This window comes from Schistocerca nitens, chromosome 1, assembly GCF_023898315.1.
Source record: "Schistocerca nitens isolate TAMUIC-IGC-003100 chromosome 1, iqSchNite1.1, whole genome shotgun sequence".
Taxonomy (NCBI): Eukaryota; Metazoa; Arthropoda; class Insecta; order Orthoptera; family Acrididae; genus Schistocerca; species Schistocerca nitens.
In genome coordinates, this window is record NC_064614.1 from 159,373,943 (window position 1) to 159,396,575 (window position 22,633).

Genomic DNA, 22,633 nt, shown 5'->3' on the forward strand with positions numbered 1-22,633 from the left:
CATTTTTGTTCAGAAGGACCTATGTACTGCACAACACTTCTGGCTCTGAAAGAATACGGTATGCCCCCCATTATGCCAACCATATATTGGTACTTTTGAGGCACACAAACACCTTCAAAATTGATCAGAACAGTAAACACAAAACAGCTCCCATAGATCAGTTAAATGTGGCATATCTGGCTGTGGAGTAACTGGCACGACATTGCTTCATCAATTCTACAATGACACACAAATCCAACGGCACTTTGTGACAAGGAAGGCTTCACAGTAGAAGACATTGCTGTGCCACTTCCAGCTACCATGCCAAAATCTCCATGGCCCATTGTTACAAGGGTTGGATTACAAGTGTCAAGCACCAGGCTTTAAAAAGGGGAAGGGGAGCAGGTGTGGTGAAATTCGCATTTTGCTGCAAAGTAGCAGACAAGAAAGTGAGAGTAGTGCATTATAGTGTCAACAAACTTGTATATTTTATGAACGGTTTTGTTGTTTATTCCTTAGTTTGGTTGTTTAGTGTTGTTGCCAGTGAGTGTTAAATAAAGTAGTTTCCTAGATTACCTGATGTCTGTGTTATTCAAAGTTTACTGTAATTGTAGGAAAGGATTCACTAAAAATGTACACTGATCAGGCAGAACATTATGGGCACTTTCTTAATGGTTGGTATGTCCACCTTCATCTTAGATAACAGGGACAACACATCACAGCATGGAAACAATGAGGCTTTGGTAGATTGATGGAGGGAGTTGGCACCACATCTGCACATGCAAGTCATCTAATTCCAGTAAATTCTGGGAAGGAGGACAATGAGCTCTGACACCATTTTCAATCACATCCTAGATGTGTTTGATCTGGTTCAGATCTGGCAAGTTAGGAAGCAACACAGAAATTGCAACTCACCACTGTGTTCATTGAACCACTCCATCACACAATGGTGCATTATCTTGTTGAAAAATGCCAGTGCTGTCGGAGCTGCCGCCAGTTTGTCTCCATCCAACAGTATAGGTGTCAGGCAGCTGTTCCCCTGGAAGATGACAGATTCATGTCCTCCCATCAGCATAATGAAGAATGTATCAGGATTCATCAGACCATGCAACACTCAGTGTCAATGGTCTTGTGCCAATTTCAGTCATAGTTGGCAATGTCACGGTGTTAACATTGGCACATGCATGAGTTGTCAGCTGCGGAGGACTAGTGTTCATTGCACTGTGTGTTCAGACACACGTTTACTCTGCCCAGCATAAAAGTCTGATGTTAGTTAGACCACTGTTCACTGCCTGTCCTGTTTTACCAGTCTGTCCAGCCTGTGACGTCCAACATCATGGTTTCACCTTGGTTTTGCCGTGTGCTGAAGATGCTCACCACAGCAGTCTTCAAACACCCAACAAGTCACATGGTTTCCAAAATGCCTATGCAGAGCCTCCAGGCCATCAGAATCTGCTCTCAGTCACACACAGATAGATCACTCACCTTCCCCTTCTATGCATGGACAGCACACTCACTATACTACATGCACCATACGTTTGTCTGACTAGGAGTAATTCATCGCCAGGTGATGCTGCTATTACCTGGACAGGTGTATATCACTAGTAGGTCCATGGTCACAGTGTTTTGGCTAATCAGGGTATATGTGATTATATGCTCCATATAAAATCTATGCTCATGTACTGAGAACTTTTTGCCATTTTTTTTTAATATTTAGCCGTAGTAACTTCTGGAATTCACACCCTGTTTAAAGCCTTTTTCTGGCATGCACCATTTCTCCTTTTATTAAGTCACACCTTTTGACTTAACTAATTTTAGGATGAACATAATTTCAGAAACCTATGTCTCTTTCTGCGGAAAAGCTGAATCTGATGGAAGAGACATGTTGAGGACAGTCCAAATAATGAAACAAGTACTGAACACAAAAGAAGAAACTCAGAGCATATTTGGTGAAGGACACCATCACTGTGAATAACAAGTGGACTAGAAAGATGATGAGTAAAGGATGAGATTTTTTATAAATGGTACAAATAATTATAAATCAATTGTTGTTGGATTTAGTGTGGTTAAAAAGTGAAGAAAGGGGCTCCTGAGAAAATTTTGCAATCTCCTATATTTTATTTGTACTAATTTAGGTGAATGTAAGTTGATACTAATTGCATGAACAGTGAATTGAAAAATGAAAACAAAAATAATAATTTTCTTTAATGTAATATAAATATTTTGTTAGATACCTATGTATTCTGTGCATGTAAGTTAGGAAGAGTCAAGCATAAATTTCTTACGAGTTTGGTCTATGGTAACATAAAGGTTAGAGATATTTGCAAAATCTTCCTGTGTTAATTATGCAAATACATTGTTTTATTTCATTTATTGTATTATTTTTTTTAATATTTTAAAATTCATTTCTTCATATTTTTGCCTCTTTTCTGAAAACATTAATTAACCTATGTGATCAGCCTTGCTTGGCAAACTCAAATTACTAAAAAACCTGTTATGAAAGCTGTATTCAAAAATTACCTAAGAATTTATATTTTATGAAATGTACTTCTCACTCAAATAATATTCAGATAGTTTGTGGAGATTCAGTATGAAGTGTTGCAGATGTGGGGAGGTTTCAGCCAAATGCAGGAATGCCATTCTGGTCCGAACTGCCAGAGATGGCAGTCAAGTGTGCATGAGGTGTACTGATGAAAGATTTGGATGAAAAGTAATGTATAAGTGGCTTTTTGTTCTGCCTGTCTGCAACAATGTGTCATGTCTACAGTAAGTAGCAGTCTATCTCTTCCTGATATTAATGATACTCCAACCTGGTGTCGCCACTATTAATTTAACTGCTTGATGAAAGTACTACACCAAACCACTGATCATTGGAAAAAGGATTTTGTTCAGAAATGTGTGAAATACAGGCCTATTGCAGAGAATGTACCCCATTTTATTAAGGAAAATTCAGCAAATTCATTTACCATAACATGAAGAAAATTAAGATGAGAATGATTTTTTTAACGTCTGCTCACTAATGTAGGCAACATAGGTGGTATCTATCAGCAAACCTTGTACCATGAAGTGAACTATGTGCATTTCTACATCTGTTGTTTTAGATAGTGATGTCCAAGAAATAATTTTAAGTAGTTAACTGTCATCGTAATTTAACTAGACTGTAGGGCTGGGTGCAATGCCATACTGATAAATATGTTCTTAATTCCATGTTTTTTGTAAATTTGATTCAATATTGTAATCACTGAAATAATATCACATAGCCTCTCAACCTGGGTGCTTCACATTTTTTGTCAGTCATTGTATAATACACTGAGGCACACCTGAAGTTACTTCCACATCTGTTGATGACTCTCCCTACGTCGGTCCAGTGAGAAATTTTGTTTGATACCCAATAAGTTTATGCTTTCATTAATAAAGGTTGATGTGGTATGGAGTCCAAAGCTTTTTGAAAGTCAGTAAATCTGCATCACCTGTTTGCATTGATCCATGGCTTCCAGGATGTCACATGAGAAGAGTGTGAGTTGGGTATCACAGAACATGTGTTTCAAAATCCATGCACAGAGACTATTCTGTATAAGATAACTCACCTATGTTTCAACTCAGAATCTGTTCTAAGATTCTACAATAGATGAAGTACAAGGATATTAGATGATCGTTTTATGCATCACTTCTGTTACCCACCTTGTAGACAGATGTGCCTTTTTTCAACTATTGGTCAAAGTTTTTTGTTTGAGTAATTTATGAGATATTATAGTTAAGAGAGATGGATAACTTAGCTGTAATTTTCTGATTCTTTATGCAGGATGGTAGAAGATGTTCTTCTTCTTCTTTTGTTCTCAATCCATTGATAGGTGGTAGCAATCCTCGTTCGCCATTTATCCCTATCATTTGCTAGTCGCTTCTATTCTGAGTATATTATCAATTTCAGATCTTTTTTATCTGACTGATGAAGTGAAGTCTTGGTCTTCCTAATGAATTATTCACTTGGCAAAGTGGAAGTATTTGCAGGATGTGGTGGTGGTGGTGGTGTTGTGTGTGTGTGTGTGTGTGTGTGTGTGTGTGTGTGTGTGTTTTTTGTCCTCATCTGTGTATCACTATTTTTTTTAAGAACATAGTCATATTTTCCTGCGATGTTTTTGGAAGACTTAAGGAATGTATATATGTTTACATTATGTAAATATTAAATATATACACAGCATTTATTAATTTGCAAATATACTGAACAAGTTTTCAATTTCTTATTGCAAAAAGTCAGTTCTGAACATTAGATTTTAAGTTTCACTGCATACGTGGTCCACTGATTGTAAATGCAACATTTTATAACAATGTAAACAGAGTAGCTTATCTGACACTAACATCAATAATTTACAAATGTTCATATTGGTCTATGTACAGTTTCAGTGACAAAAACAAAGAAGTCACATGTAGCTCATTACATAAGAGAGAGGAGGTGATTTTGTACAAAATGCTTCTGCATATTTCTGTCATAGCTGCAGTCACAGTAGCGAGCACCAGCAACTGCTGCAAGAGAAATTTATGGGGTTAGAGTAATATTTTATTAAATAGTCTCTAAAGTACAATAGCAATGAAACAAAAGATTTTCGTGAGTATTAAATTGAGCAAATAAACTTAATGGAAGTGTCAGAGACTATTGGCTAAATTATTTCTCACCAGGCAGAGTAATTCAGTGAAAATGAAAATGCTGGCACTCTTAAAAAAAAAAGTGTGCCAACATTCAAGCAGGTTTAATATTTCACCCAGTGTTGAGCCACTCAGTAGTGGAATTATAATGGAGAATTAGTACCACAGTTTAAACACATATAGCCTGAAAATGCTTTATTATATTTATCTTGGGACTATCAACAGATCAGCTTGAATTGTAACTCTTAAACAGTATCAGTATTTCATCTCCAAGATTATTTCAAAAATCAGTCCCATTCTCAGTCAAGTATACGACAATTAAATGTACGAATCCCATATTTCTGTTCTGTATAACATGCTAATGGGCATCATTGTTTTCCTCTGACTTGTATAGAGTGTAGAGTGTTTCTATATTGTGTTCCTTACAGTGATGATTGCTTGTGCAGTACCATATTGCATTTGCTTTCTAATAGATTAATATGGAATTAAAGTAGTAGACAAGCTGAAATCCACTACTAACACACAGCCTACTCCAGTGAAGTAGCACCAAGGAGACTGCCAAGCTAAACGCCATGTGCCCTCTGCAAGGAAATGTGAAAAAGATCTGAGATTTAACATGGAGCATTAATACATTGTAGGATGATTAGAAACTGTATGATGCCACTCCCCATGTCATAGCCGGCAAGATACTAATGGTCCAAATTAAGCCATAAGTAGATTTGAACACATTACTCTCAGATCAAGTACCACTGTATCAGCATACGTTAGCAACACAGGTAATTGAGGAATTTTGAATCACCTGCATTTTTTAACTGCAAGGAATGTGGAAAGAAACTATTACATCTACATCCACTCTGAAACTCACCGAAGTCAGGCACTCGCAGATGAAGCAGGAAAGTAGCACAGAAAAATTAGAGATGCTGAACTTCATTTTCTAACATTCATCTACAAGGTACAACAAAAAAGTAAAGCCTTATTTTAGTTCTCACACCACTGTTAAGGTGAATAATACAGATATTAATGTCTGTAGCATAGTAAAGTTGCTGAAATTGTTAAAATGAAACAAGGCTCCAAGCCCAATGGAATCCTTGTCAAATTCTATACACAATTTGCAGACAAGTTAGCCCCCATTTCAGCAATAATATACCAATACCTATCAATCAAAAATCTGTTCCCAGTCAGGACATGTCACACTTGTCTGCAAGAAGGACAGCTAAAGTGACACACAAAAGTACTATCCCTCTGTTGTGGCACCCTAGAACATGTTCTGAGACCAAATATAATGAGATGTCTTGGACATAATGAATTACTCCATGCCATCTGACATGGATTCTAAAACATCAGTCATGCAAAACCCAACTCCTGCATTTCTCACCTGACATCCTGAAAGCCATGAGCCATGGCAGTCAGGTAGATGCAATATTTCCTGATCTTAGTACAGCATTTGACACATTATCACACAAATGTTTATTAGCAAAAGTACAGTTATATGGGGTATCAAATAACATTGGTGATTGGACTGAGGATTTCTTGGCAAGGAGGATGCAGCATGTTCTCTGGGATGGAGAATCACTGACAGAAGAAGAAGTAACTTCAAGCATTTCCCTTGATAGTGTATTGAGATCCACATTGCTTCTGTTGTCTATTAGTGGCTTCACAGACTTTTGGGTGATCCAGTTACCTGTAATGATGCACTATCTAAAAAAGAATGCAAAAATATGCAATCAACTCTTTATGAGATTTCAAAATTATGCTACACTTGACTACTTGGTTTACATGTATAGAAATGTAAAATTGTAAAAATACTATCTTATGGCTACCGTATCAATCAGACACTGCTAGAATCAGCCTACTCAAGCCAGGGTGTAACTATTTATGAGGATATAAAATAATAACTCATATGGAAAGATTGGGTACTCATTTTTCTCATGTCCTTTTTGAGAGTGGACAGTGATGTGCATAGCAGAGGATACTCAGCACTGTATCATGTATTAGGGTTTCTTATTATTTCAGTCATCTATGGAGCCTCTGCGTGTGCTGGAATTAATTTAATCATGTCCAGCTATATGAACTCTCTGCCAAGCAGTTCAGTTCAAATTGCTGAGTAGTTATTTACGAGTAGATGTCAGTAATACAAAGGATAAATGGTTACAAAGCACTTGAGTGAACCACCTTAGAATATTGCTCAAATGTGGGGGACTCATGCCAAATAAGATTTACAGGGGATAGTGGACATGTACAAAAAAGGGCAGCACAAATGGACACAGGTCAGTCTGACTCATGGGAGAGCATCACTGAGGTACTGAAAAACTTTAATTGGCAAACTCTTGTAGATAGATGCCAATTATCTCACAAAAATCTGCTTCAAAATTTCAAGAACCAGTATTAAATGAAAAATCCAAAAATATACTTAAGTTCCACGTGCACTACTCCCACAAACTGATTGCAAAGACATGATTAAATTAATTCCAGCACACGCAGAGGCTCCATAGATGACTGAAATAATAAGAAACCCTAATACATGATACAGTGCTGAGTATCCTCTGCTATGCACATCACTTGGTTTGCGGAGTAGTTATGTAGATCTAGATGTAGACAGTAAACTTTAAAGTGTAATGTTTATATCAGAGGGTTCTTCCCATCATACCATGTATTATGGTTGCTTCTCATTCCATTTGTATATGAAGCACGGAAAGAACAACTGCTTAAATGCAGTGCTGTAACTGCCTTAATCATCTTTATGGTCCATACATAAGCAGTACATAGGGGGCTGTAATATATTCCTACATTCATCACTTAATAATGATTCATGAAACTTTGGAGATAGGCTTTCGCATCACTGTTGGCATCTATCTCACACAACCAGCTAAGTGAAATTACCAATGACGAGGAAGCTGATAACTGGGTCATCTTCATTTCAAGATCTGTGATGATATAACTTGACAATATAATATATTAAGTCAGCTTTAATGAGATACAGTAAAGCATTCATCAACTGAAATATTAGTTTAAATACCACAGTGCTTTACAAAGCTTGGTCAAATATCTCAGCTCAAGCTTTTCATGAAAAATGAACCACAATGCTATTTGGCACTTTTTGCATACAAACTAAATTGTAAGAGATATGAGTCATTGTAACTAACAAAAAAGAAATTTCTAGACCCAACAAGCCTTTGGCTTTGTACCTTTTCATTTACTCACATTTCTACTGAATCATAATGAGCTAGTGCTATAAGCCTCAATTTTGCCTTCTAACATTTTCTTATGCTATACAAATGACTTCCCAAGTACCCTAGCTAGATACCAATCAACATATTACTATATATGCTAAAGACGCCTCTCATATATGTTGGGCAAAGATAGCAATTAGCATAGGTACCAAAGAGCAAAATTTCATAGAAAACACAAAACTCATTTTGAGAATAAAAGTTAAGGATTAATCTCATAAAAGCCAATCTCATTTATTTTAAAACAAGCAGCATATGTAAATTTATTGATGAGAATCAAGTTATTCTCACAAATACCTGTTTTATATATAAGTTTTTGGGCTTATACAGAGGACAGGCACATTTGAAAGTAGACTTTTGGATTAACTATCAGAGAAAATATTGTATATCTGGACAGATAAAAATCTACTCACCAAGCAACAGCAGGAGAAAATCAATACCTTTAGGTTAGGTTAGGTTAGATTAGTACCTCTTCCATACATCATGAATACAACACTTTTTAATTATGTGGAATGTGTCAGTTTAACAAAAAGTTTCTTTACATAACATAATTCAAATTTTTTAAGTGTAAAATTACACATTTATATCTAAAAATTCATTAATTTAGTAGGAGGAGTTGTCATTCAGAAATCATTTTACTTCATTTTTAAATGCTGGTTGGCTATCTGTCAGACTTTTAATGCTGTCTTGTAAGTCATCAAATACTTTTGTAGAAGCACAATTCACCCCTTTCTAAGCCAAAGTTAGATATAACCCAGATAGTGAAGATCAGAATTTCTCTTAGCACATTGCTATTGCTTTTGAGTCAGGATGGAATGTTAATAAAAAAAATTATAACTGAATATATACGTTGTGCAGCTACTGTGGGTACCCCTAGCTCTTTAAATAAATGTCTGCAGTATGAGACTGAATGGGCTCCAGCTATTATTCTGGTTACACACTTTGGTGGAATGAATATTTTTTCCCTTAATGATGAATTACCTCAAAATACGATACCACATGAAAGCAGTGAATGAAAATAGGCGTTGTAAGCTAATTTACTGATATGATCATCAACAAATTTTACAATAACTCTAATACCATAAGCAGCTGAATTCAACGTTTCAGCCAATCACCAATGTTTCTTCTAATTCAATCTCTCTGCAATGCACCCAAACAAAAATTTTCAATATTCTGCCTCAGCAAAAGACTTTCATTCAAAGTCTAATTTATTAATGAAGCAATACCAATTACGTAATCTGCATTTTATCAAAATTTAACGTGAGTCTATTTGCAGAGAACCATTAAATAATTTTCTGAAAGACATTATTTACAATTTCCTCAGCTAATTCTTGTTTATTGCATGTGATTACTATTCTTTGTAACATCTCCAAAAAGAAATAGATTTGTATCTTTGTGAATACAAAGTGGCAAGTCATAAATGTATATTAAGAACAATAAGGGACCAAAGACTGGGCCTTTGGGACCACATTCTTGATACCTCTCCAGTTTGAGGGATCTGCTGATTTTTTGCACATTATGTGAACTGTTTTTGCAGCCTTCTGCACTCTTCCACTTAAATATGAATTAAACCATTTGTGCAGTGTCCCACTCATGCCACAATACTTCAGGTTATCTAGAAGGATTCCATGATTCCATGATTTACACAATCAAAAGCATATGACAGATCATAAGAAATCCCAATGGGTGATATTCAGTTATTCATTTCTTTCATATCTGATCAGTGAAAACATATATAGCATTTTCAATTTAAAAGTCTTTCTGAAACCAAACTAACATTTTATTAGTACTTTATTTATACAAACATGTGAAGCTTCTCTTGAATACATTACTTTTTTAAATATTTTGGATAAAGCTGTCAAAATTAATATTGGGCAGCACTTGTTGGTGTCAGACCAGTTCCCCTTTCTGTGCAACAATTTAACAGTACCATATTTCAGTCTACCTGGAAAAATTCCCTGTTTCATTGAGCTATTATATGTATGGCTGAGAATCCTACCTATCTGTTGGGAACAAGTTTTTAGTACTCTGTTGGAAATGCTATTTCCTGATATATCTCATCCCATCCAACTGATGAAAGCTTTCCTTAAAATTTGCAACTGTTAAATCATTAATTCAATGAACCATTTTGAAGAACTGTTTTGCATTACTGTATGGAACTATATCACTTACACAATTAAGGATTTTCCATATACACAATTAGCTGTGCATCATGATTAGAAACACAATGCTTAATGGGATAAATGTTAATTTGATTAAATTTAATTTTGGTCTATGAAAATATTATCTATAGTGTGCTGCTTTCCTGTGCTACCCAAATAGGAAAATCAATAACTGATGTCAGGTTGAAAGAACTTCAAGGTCAATCTTCCTGTCAGACTCTTTCTGAAAATCTCCACTGAAATCCCCACAAATAATAATTTGCTTCCCTCTGTCTGACAGACAGCACAACAAAGAATCCAAGTTTTTCAGAAATAGCTAAAAATGTCCTAATGGGGACCTATACACAATTAACAATTATAAGAGTACCATTCTTTAGTTAAAGCTCACAGCCACATGTTTCTATATGTTGCTCTATACAAATTTTTTAGTTTTTAAATTTTTCACACTATAATACCTTTTAACATACATGGCAAACTCCTCCTTTCTCCCTATTGTCTCTACTGCCATGTGTTGAAAGCTTATATCAAGTTACGTTTACCTTTACCATACCTGTGACTGTATGATGTGCAGACAAGTATAGTACATCTATTACATCCTCAGTTTCTATATCTTCCAAAAAACAGAATTTCACCTACTTTGTTTCTCAGTCCCCTGATCTTCTGACATAATATGCTAACGCTATTTTTCTCTGTGCTTTATGAGAATCTTGATATAACATCTGTCACACCTGCCTGCCTAAGCTTCTTATTAAGTTTAATTCCCTTCAGTGTTGAGTCATTGGAAACTGTCTTACCCTAGAAAAGAGGTGCTCTCATGAATTGCAGTGCTACCCTTAAGGATTTTGCCATCAAGTCAGCCACTTTACCCTCCCCTTTCTTATTGAGATGCAGGCCATGCATAGTGAAATCCCATGTACTAATAGCATCAACAGGAACCAAACCCAAGTTTCACCCAGTAGCTGCACAAAGCAGCTGATCTAACTCCGTATTGACCCTACTTACAGAGTGTTAAACTGCAGCCAATCATACTGCATGAAAACAGGCACCAACCCAACATGTTTATGATTCATTGTAGAAGCTATTTCTACCAGGTCCTTCTCAATATTGCTGCCCTGATCCCTATCTGTACTGTTTCCTGCTTCACCCACAATCACATGATCCTGCTTTGTAAAAATCTGGCACAAGGAGACTGCATTCTCTACCACTTACTTCAGACATACATTAGGCTTGAAAAAATTTGTGATGTGGTACCTGTCACCTATTTTTTCCTCTAAAATCTGGCCCATATCTGTTCCATGGCTACTTCCTAGCAATAGAACTTTCCTCCTACTTTCTACTTTTTTGAAACAGTTGGTTTCCTAACAAAAGTCTGTTCGGTGTTAACTACACCTACATCTACTTGAGCCTCTTCCTTACTTAACTGAGGTAGCAAGACAAATCAACTTTTTGTGCCAGTGATGAAACTATCAGATACTGTTCTCTTTCTGTGGCCCCCGTCCCCTGATACTATGTTCCTCTTGTCTTCACACTACTCCCCCCTTAGACTCATGAGTTCCCCCCTGACACTATCCATTTCAGCCTTAAGGGCTCTAATGCTCCCTTTCTGTTCAGCTATTTTCCTGCCTTTTGGACATATTTTTCAGTATCATGGAAGAGCCTAATTTACTTCCCCACGTCCTGTGCCAGTACATCCCCCCCCCCCTTCCCAATGAAAACATCTGTCTCAACAGCTGCATTGTACCCCAGAACTGATTTTCCTATGGCAGCTTAATTATTCAATATCTTTATATTATTCAATACCTATATGTTATTCAATACCTTTATATTATTTGATGTCTTTATGTGTGTGTTCTCCTGCCATTTCTTGGTGAGAAGATCTCTCACCTATCCAGTAACAATATATTTTCAGAAATTGATTGCTTTCATTGATATACACTGCAAAAAAAAAAAAAAAAAAAAAAAAGATTAGTACACTCTTAGAGGTTTCCATTTCAGTAGGACTGGTTATTGCAACAGTGTATACAGAGTACATGAAATGATTACATTTGCAGAACAATAGCACTAGCGGTTCTGAGGTACCAGGTATTGGCCCATGCTGAAACACCAATATTACATGGTGTAGTCTCCACGGGTGGCAATTCAGGCACTGACTTTGGCATTCAGTCAATTGTACAGATGGTAAATACTGTCCTGGGATATGTTATATAATGCCTACTCAACCTATTCTAGTAGTTCTGTAAGAGTTGTTGGTTAATGAGTTGCGTGAGTCACTTCTAATCCCATCATATCCTACGCATGCTCAATTGGAAACAAGTCCAGAGATTTTGTTGGCCAGGAAAGTTGCTGCACATCTTGCAGTGCACATTGAGTTTCATGGGCAGTGTGTGGGTAAGCATTATGCTGTTGGAACAAAACAATACCTTCCTGATGCTAGAACAGCGAGAGTACAGGTGTAACAATGCTCGAACAGTCCACGGGTATACCGCCGGTTCATAGTGTCCAATGGGCACAATATTTCGGCGATCAGACATGTCGCCATCATCAGATGCACTGACGAACTGAGCTCCTGAGGGCAGGCGGCCGATTTAAATCCCCTCCCCCCACGGGCCACTCTCTCCACCGTCGGCACCCGCGCACTGGCGATCGCGAAGATGTGGGCGTCGGAATCTGTCGTAGCATCGATGTGCTTGCTATGTCCATCCTGGTCGCCAGTTCGTACTTCTTGCTGAGAGTCTTCGCCAGCACGCGAGCACGGACGAGGAAGAGAGCGGCCCGCGGGGGGAGGGGATTTAAATCGGCCGCCCACCCTCATCAGCGCACCTGATGATGGCGACATGTCTGATCGCCGAAATATTGTGCCCTTTGGACACTATGAACCGGCAGTATACCCGTGGACTGTTGGAGCAGCAAATATGCCGGGGGAAACTGAAGAATCACAGGTGTAACAGTGCTGGTTAGCATCCCCTCTAGAAACACCAAAGGTGAATGAGATTTGTAGCTTATTGCACACCAGACCACAATGACTGGGGTGTGACCAGTATGTCTTGCATGAATGCACTCTACAAGACAGCACTCACCAGATCTAGGCTATACACGCAAACGACCATCACCTGCATACAGGCAGAATCTGCTTTCATCACTGAAGGCCATGGTATACCATTCCATCTTCCAATTGATCCTCTGATGGGGGAAGGCAAGCCATACATGTCAATGCTGTGGTGTAAGTAGAAGAAGGGCTAGAGGTGTAGGTGCCCACAGTCTCACTGCTAAGAACTGGTTCACAACAGTTCATGTTTGCATGTCTGGTCTCACAAGGCCTCTTATCTGTGCTGTGGTAGCTGTACAATCTGCCACTACTGCCCTAACAATACAACAATCCTGGCCAGTATCTGTGCTGTGTGGATGTCCAAAATCACATCTGTGGGTGCAACAATGTTCTTGTGACCACAGGTGCCAGCATTGTTGCACAAGTGATGCAGCACAGCAAACTTGAGAAATCACAATCTGACCTCTTCCAGACCCACTCAGTTGGCTGTAGGAAGCATGGTTGCCTACTTGACCCACATGTTTGGACCACACTGAGCCTTCTGGCTGTGAGCATTTCCTATTAAAGGGGAGACACAGGCGGTGCTCTGGTAGCTGTGCCACTATGCTATCTGTTGGTGAATGACTTTGAAACCATTATCAGTACATCTACCGCACCCAGATGGCAAAGGCCCTGTTCTGATCAAAATCGATGCCGTCTTTCCAGGTGCACTATTTTTTTTTTTTTTTCCTCTAGCAGTGTATTAGTCCATGAGACAAAGTCCTTTGTCAGATTAAGAAAAACACACACACAACTGGGGCCTCAGCCCTCAGAGATGACAGTGGCCACGCATGTGTGTGTGAGGTTTTTTTTTTTTTTTTTTTTTTTTTTTTTTTTTTTGTGTGTTTGTGTGTGTGTGTGTGTGTGTGTGTGTGTGTGTGTGTGTGTGTGTGCGCGTGTGTTTTTTTTCTTTATCTGATGAATGACTTTGTCTGAAAGCTAATCCAACAATCTATTTTTAAATTTGCTTGTCTGCTGCTGAACACCTCATTAATGTATTGAGTAGCATTCTGTCCTAATTCATATTGTTATTCCATCATGAATTTTCCATTGTTGTTCATATACATAAAATACATATCTTTTGAAATCAGCAAATGGATTATGCATGTTGTAAATTAACATTTAATTTGAATACACTAAGAATAATAGCTCCATATCTTAATACTAAAGGATTGAGAACTTGTACTTCATCTTAATGTACCTTTCTCTGTCTTATGGAATTGTATTGGCACTGGAGCAACCAAACCAATATTGGAAGGATCTTTGTATTACAAAAGAGAACAATAATAACCATGGCAAAAGTAACACAAAGAACATCATGCAAAAACCATATAAAATTGGTGAAAGAATACACTGTAGTTAGAGAGAGAAATATGCAAGTTCACAATTACAAGTGAGAAACAGAACAGACTCTCATACAGTCAGCAGATGGCCAACATTGACAGCAAGTATTTCATTATCAAGGAAGCAATACTTTATAATTGAATACAAAATTAACTGAAATCATTGTCTGGGATATTATTTTAAAAAAAGAGATTAAACAATGGCTTATACTGAAATGCCTGCATAATGGGGAGCTGAGACAAATTTGTCTTGGAAATGTAATGATAATCAAACAATGGAAGCCCCAGGTAGGAATATCAAAAATGTAGGAAAGACAGATGGCTACTTACCGAAAAGAAGATACGTGAAGTTACAGACAGGTACAATTAAAAGACACTTACATAACGTTTTCGGCCACAGCCTTCATCAGTAAAAGAGAGAGAGGCACCATTCACCCCCACCCCCCACCCCCCCACACACACACACAAAAGCAAGCACACCTTACGCACATACAACCACCAACTCTAGCATCTTGGACTGGACATCCTGGCCTGAGTACTGCAGCTGGTGATCATGAGTGCAGGAGGTGGTCTTGTTTGTGTGTGTGTGAATGGTGCCTCTCTCTTTTTTACTGATGAAGGCTGTGGCCGAAAGCTTTATGTAAGTGTCTTTTAATTTTGCCTGTCTGCAACTTGACGTGTCTTCTTTATGGTAAGTAGCAATCCGTCTGTTCCTACATTGTTGATATTCATTTCTAGAATTTCTACTGTTTTATAAATTAAATAATTCAGCATGTTCCACTGATTCTACTATTAGCAAGAATCTCCAGGGTTGCAGCAATATTCAAGGCATACATTAACAAAGTAAAGTAGCTGTAATAATTACAAACAATGGTTAACTATAGTTAACCTCCTATACATTACCTCTGCTTTTTCAATCTAGCAAAATTAACAGAAGAACTTCTGCATAGGGGGGGGGGGGGGGGGGGGGGGAGGAGTGCTTCTTCAGCTATATTAAATAGCAGATTTTTCTTTCCTATTACTAGCTTAATATCTACATGACCACATTGATATTTATCACAGAACAATGGTTTATCTTTCAAGATCAAACAACTTGTATTAATATTAGAGAGAATTAACAATACAGAATAAATATAATAAGAAATATTTATCTCATGAAAACAGAAAATGAAAGTGTAATTACAAAGAGGCAGTTGACTGAATGGATATAGCACCAAGTAAACACAATGAAACAGTAGGTAATGTTGTAATAAAATGAAACACCTACTGCCATCCTTATGATGTCATGTATTGTGTAGCTACCAGTTTTGGCACTTCAATGCACCATCTTGAGGCCTTAGTTGATGCTGAAGGGGTTATCACCATTCATATATATGATGCATCAGTGGCCAACATAATAGTTAATGCAGACTACCTATAACTGTGATGTCATCTCTCCAACCATCAACCGCCAGAGTTGACAGTTGATGGTTGGAGAGACATCACAGTTATAGGTAGTATGCATTAACTAGTTATGTTGGCCACTGCTGCATCATATATATGAATGGTGATAACCCCTGCAGCATCAACTAAGCCCTGAAGATGGTGCACTGAAGACTCGAAACTGGTAGCTACACAATAAATGATATCATAAGGACGGCTGTAGGTGTTTCATGTTCTTACAACAGTGAACGGTCATAGTCCCCCAGACTTCCAGTCACAAGGATGGACGTACAAAAGCTTGATGTACCTTACCAGGTAATGGACAGTACTGCAGTTTTATTAGTAACAAGATCAAGCTAATGAAGATAGCAGCAGACATCAACTTCAACAAGAGATGTATCTCTGGTGTCACTCCCAGCTACGCATAACTGAGAATAAGGGGAGATAACAACGTAGGACAGAAACTAAGGAGATGAAAATTGATGGTTGGAGAGATGACATCACAGTTACAGATAGTCTGCATTAACCACTTATGTTGGCCCACAATGCATTGTACATAGAAGGGAGAACCGACAGAGGTGCTCAAGGTACCCTCCGTCACACACCGTCGGGTGGCTTGTGGAGTATAGATGTAGATATACAGAGGCAATAACCCCCTTCAGCATCAACTAAGGCCTGAAGATGGTGCACTTCTACCTCTAAACCTCTATAGAGATTATAGTTTGTATACTGAAGAGTTGTTTGTCCCAGGTATTTATATGAAATAACTGCTCAACTTGAAATTCATTAATTGCACAGACAAAAGTAAGTATTTAGAAAAAAAATCTAGGACAATGATAAAAAAGATTGACTGAACAATATATAGCCCCTATGCAGCCTTATCAAATTACCAACTATGTAAGCAATGAAGGATCCTCTCTCAAGAATGAGGTATGGAGATGATGGCAATTACTGAGCTGGGGCAATTATTTCCAGTTTTACTCTGGCGACACATTGTTCTTAATTCCAAGATGATGTACAACATATGTAAAACATATGGGAATTATGTGGGGAATGATCATATGTTCTTAAAGTCTATATTATTGTTCTGTACCAGTACCAAAGTTATGAAATGAAAATATTATTTTTATTTTAAAAGTCGTGCACTTAATTTGGAAACATTCATATGGTTGAGTGACCTGTGCTTCAATATTTTTTTTTTTTCTTCATGGGACATCTGGATCGGATCCTCATGTTTCTGACCAATTTGTTTAATTCCGTATATGTATCACCTATTGCCTACTATATTGCACCTGCAGTAATAGAGCCCTGTCATTTACTTTTCTGCTTTGAAAAATTTAAATAAAATTGGAACATGGCTGGAAAACAACTTATAAAAACTATGCTATCATTAGGCAAATATTCTTCTATTATTTTTTACAAAAGAAATAATGTGCTATTAATATCAGTCACATAATGCACACATAAGAGATGTATAAGAAATCAAAAGTAAAATGGGGATTTTCATAAGCATCTCAAATTAACATACAGCAAGAATGCAAGGAGAACCATGCACATAGTGAAAAACTCTTGCAAAAATCAATATTACTTTGTGGTGCAGATTTATACAAACCAAAATTAATTTATATAACCAGAAAGCTGCATGCAAAAACTGTGAGTCATCAATGTCCTGGATGCAGGGAAGATGTACGGTACCGTAACCCATCCTGAGGTACATTCCAAGAATAATGGTGAAAGCACTACATGTCACTACTGAAAGTAACAGAAAGAAACACTTAGCAGAATAATTATAATTATTAAAACACAAAATCTTCTATTAAATTCAAATGCAACATCGTGAAACATTTTGCTCATAATATTAGGACACATTAAGCAGTTCATTACATTGGAAAAGTATGTTTAAGAAAGTGTAGGGCACTCAAACGACAAATAACTGCCAAAATGTACACACACTAATCACTATATAGTGACTGGAGACCAACAGATGGGCTCTGTAATCTGTTGCAAGCACCCAATAGTAATCTTTTATCTGGATATTTATTTGCCATCAACAGAGAGCAGTGTAATAATTAAAACAATAAAATAATTGCTGAGTTGAAAAGAAACAATTAAAATGCTCATATGTTGGAGCATCCAGACATTCCATGTAGGTAAAAGATGAATGATAAACCCCCCCACAAACATTGATCACCAATCAATAGTAAGGAGATTCTTAATACATTTAATATTCATTACACAGATGTGAAGTGATTCATATGTGTAGAACCTGAACTGGCAACATGTGAAGATAAATACCAACTTTCCCATCAAAGTCTATTTAAAAAGCTCAGAGAACCATAATACAAATCTTGGAATATTCTACATTTCCATAGGGACTGTGAATGCAAGATTAGACTAATTACAGTATAAAGAGGCATCTGAACTGTATTTTTACCCTCATTTCATATATGAATGGAAAAGGAAGAAATATAATATGTGATACAATAGGCAGCAGCCATGTTTGTGGTTTGCATAATATGGGTGCATGTGCTGATTTGATACAAGTTAAAATAAATTTTGATTTCCAGTTTAATACAATAGTTGTCATTGATATATAAATATATAAATACTAAAAGTACATAAAATAATCTAGAGGTTGCTGTAACACAATATGTTCAAATTAAAAAGATACCATTTTTACTTAGTGTAGCACTAACATTATGTGATGTACTTAATAAGCATCAACTGGCTTTATCCTGCAACATAATAATGAAGTGACATGTGAAGTCATATGTGTGCAAACAGAAACAGAACAGAACATTGGCAACATTTCTTTTGTGTCTATATTAGTTTTTGAATGTAGATTGTGATGACAGATTGATCTGTAGCATAGCCTGAAGTCTAGGTTACAGTGAATGGTCACAGTTTCATGTAAGTTGATGAAGTGGTATCGAACACTTCAGTTAATCCCTTAATAATTTATACATGAAATTGTTCTGCTAATATTGTTTCCTGGTGAAGAACATGGAGTTGGTCACTGATAAGTGATAAGTCCTTCATGATCCTCTTTAACTCTACTTTTTCATACCCCCGTCCATCTTGGCCAGCTAGGAACCACATAACAATTTCAGTTCCTTTGCATTTGCTCTTTTCTTTTCCTTCAATATTCCTTTATATTCTCACAGTATTTCTTTTTTTCTTTCTTCTTGCACTGCTTCATCCTCAAAATACTTCTAAATTTAACAGTTTTCTAACGAAAATACCTCTTTATGGTACTTCTTTTGGTATCATGTTGCATCTTTCCCAGTCTTTTTAATTCTTTTTTCCAGTAATAGTTGAAGATTTGTTTTGCTAGCCTGTTGTCATTCATTCTGAACAAACACCGAAAAAATATTTCTTCTTTTCCTTGGTTTTTTTTTTTTTTTTCTCTATATTATCAGTGATTTCACTGTTGCATCTTAATTTCCAGTTTTCTGTTCTTTTAGTGGACCTAAACATTTTCCCTGTGGTTCTTCTCTTCCATATTTTTACTTTATCTAATTTATAATTTGGTGCTACACATTCACTTGTCTAAAGGCATTCTGGTTTCACTACTGGTTTGCAATGCTTTATGTTTTCATTTCTTGATAAGCATACACCATAAAGTGGCTGGTGGAGTTTAGATGTAGATCATAAATATTTTTTCTTATTCCATATGCCTTTGTCATTTTGAGAATCCTTTCATGTATGGCAGATTTTTTTAAACTCATTTTCTTGAATTCTCTCTCCTATATACCTGAATTTTTGGACCTTTTCTACATGACCTATGTTTGTCTATAAAATGTTTGGTGAATTTTCTTTGTTCGTGATAAATTTAGTTTTCTCTGGAGAGATTCTTAGATCTGCTCTACTGGCTGTCTGCTCCAACTGATGGACTTGTATTCGTGCATCTGCAAGAACTCCAGATAGTACAGCAAAATCTTCAGCAAACACCAAACAGTTTACTTCAGTACACTGTTTCTTTTTCCCAGTTTTATTGGTGTCACTTAATATACTTTTAATTTTTTATTTCAAGAGCTTGCTACTTCTTCTAGTACATAGTTGAAAGGGAAGTAGGCAAGCTCTCTCACCTTGCCTTACACCTGTTTTGTTTTAAAGAGCTAAGAAATTTCACTATCTAACTTTATTTTTGAGACTGTCTGTAAGTTTTTCATCAGTTAGGTTCATCAGTTTAATTTTAACACCAATTTCTCAGATTATTTTGTCTACAGTATTCTTATGAACAGAGTCAAATGTATTCCTGAATCTGATAAATGTTACATTTATGTCTTTAGAGTTCAGTAGAATGTATGTTCTGAGTCAGATCTGCCTTTTCTAAAGCCTCCTCGATATTTGTTTAGTTGTTGGGCAAGAGGTTTTTCATTTCCGTTCAGTAGAAGTTTTGAAAATGCTGTAAAGGCAACTGGTGGGAGAAATATTTCTCTGTAGTTATTCATGCCGTGTTTGTCACCTTTCTTCTGCAACTTTTCTTTTTTCTATATGTCTTCAATAAGCATTTGCAGATTTTTTAACATCTCTGTTTGTGATCATTTCAGAAGTTCAGCTCTTATGGAATCTTCCCCATTGGCAATGATTTCTGAGAATTTTAATTGCTTCTCTAATTTCTTCAGCATTTGGTGGCATATCTTCTTCTCGATTCTCAGAAGAAGTCTGAGAATTCTAATTGTTGACCTGGTTCTGGGCAGTTTAACAGTTTATCAGAATATTTTGCAAGTATTTCACAATTTTCTGTATTTTTAAGAAAGTTCTACCTCTTGTATTCTTAGAGCAAATTTTTTGGTGCTTTGTCACTCTAATTTATTCTTGAAGGTTTGATAAAAAGTCTCTCTAATTATTTTTTATGAAAATTTATTGCATTAAAACAAGTTGTGAGTTTTCGAATGAACTTTTGTTTCTGCTTAGTGCCACAGAGCACAGAAGTATGTAGAGAGGCATTTCCCATGGCAAAAGACCAGAGGGCATGTGCCCAGTTCCCCCATCCGTTGGGTACCCACCAAACCCAGCCCAACACCAGTCAAGCTGCTTGTTTACTCACTACTTCTTCTTGCATTCCTACCAGGTTTTCTTTAGATTTGTTAGTTTTCAAGTTATTGCTGATGGCAAACATGGAACTAAACTTTGTTAACATACAGATGGAACTAAAGGTGTCCGAAAATACTTGACAGTACACAACTGACACATGTGCCTTTGTATTGTACAGTCATGCTATAGTATAGTGTGTTACTACTTCTGCATATTCTTATCGTACACTGAAATGTGTAGTCATTGCACAAATATGCATTATTGTAAAGTACACTCATATGCAAATAACATAGTTCAGTTCCACCCAGAAGAAAAACAGAAAGGTTTGCTTCATTTTAAAAAATGTAAAAATAGGACATCTCTGGTTGAGATGGAGGACATTGTAGCATGGCATGCACACTTCCTTAGAACAATGAGAGAAAATGTAAAAGATGTGAAGAAACCTACACTTTTGATCTGCATTCCAACTCCAGTTATTAGATCGTGAAACAACTTCATCTTAATTTCATACACTCCACTCTAGAAGAATGCATTAATATTATGCTACAGTTATTAGACAGTAACACAAGTTTCATTTCATTTTTTTTCAATTCCTATGCTTTCCAGTAGAATATGTACCATTGTATGTAACGTTGTCTCCTACATGCACAGCTGCATTGTGAGACCTTAAAAGAAGTTTTATTTACATGTTGTTCATTTTGATTTTTTATCTGCAGAAGTGAGATAACAGAATGTATGTCTGCTATATTTCCTGCACTTACAGAAAGTACAGTTCAGGAACCATGTCAACATTTTGACTGAGCACAATTATATCGCTCGCGTGTCATTTAACACAACCAATAACAGAATATGTCAACAGTTCACAGCATGCTCAGCTAAAATGGCAATTGTAAAGTGAACAGGTTATAATAGATGAGCAAATAAATTCAGTAATATAAATAATATTGTTTCCTGAAATCAGGCACCATACACCTAAAATCATACAGTCAGTGTCATGAGCCAATTACTCCTGGTGACTTTCATGTCATTAAGATTTTCTTTCATTTCCAGCTTTGGTTTGTATCAGCAGTACATGAATAAGCAAAACATGAGGCAACTTTGCACTCCACATAGCAGGCCATAGCAGGTGGCAATAGCTGTGTATGTGGCACATAACTCTGAACTCATCATGGAGAATCTCTGATATATCTCACGTATTTTCTCGAGAATGGAAACAGACAAGACCCTCCTTCCACCATTAAAATCAATTTTGGTATGTTCCCTTCACTTTGTGCACAGAAACCTATGTCCTTGAACCCACCAAATGTAAACTGGCCGCCAACTACAGTTTTCACTGCACAGTGTTCAAAATATGCATGATGTATTACTTTACTTCAAAGTATCAAAATAACTATGGGCCATAATGAAAAGAAAACTAGTTCATTATCAAGCTGCAATATGTGGCTATAAAATGAAGAAAAGTAATATTTTTTTATGTAATAATTTCCTCAAAATCGAATGAGAAAGACTACATAGCGAAAAAAATGTGCAAATCTCAAAACAGTAGTTTTTAATTTTTAATTATACTCTTTTTATGTGAAAACTAAAAGTTTTACTGAGAAACTAACTACAGAAATGGATGAAGCTTTAGTCAAATTTTTTAAAGGCAAATCAGTTGACATGAAATTTCACTGGAGTGACCAGGAACTCAGCGATTCACTATGTGGAGGGGGAAGTTTTTCACATCTCGTGCAG

At 36.6% G+C, this 22,633-nt stretch overlaps 1 protein-coding gene across 1 annotated transcript in view; it reads right to left on the reverse strand.

Annotated features, from left to right (window-relative positions):
* Nucleotides 1-4,266: 4,266 nt before the first annotated feature.
* LOC126233650 (PH and SEC7 domain-containing protein-like) overlaps nt 4,267-22,633 on the reverse strand; it is a 291,525-nt gene continuing 273,158 nt past the window's right edge. Inside the window, exon 16 of the mRNA XM_049942879.1 lies at nt 4,267-4,500. Within this exon, the coding sequence (XP_049798836.1) occupies nt 4,476-4,500 (25 nt within the window). The 3' untranslated portion in view covers nt 4,267-4,475. The remainder of the gene's footprint in view (nt 4,501-22,633) is intronic.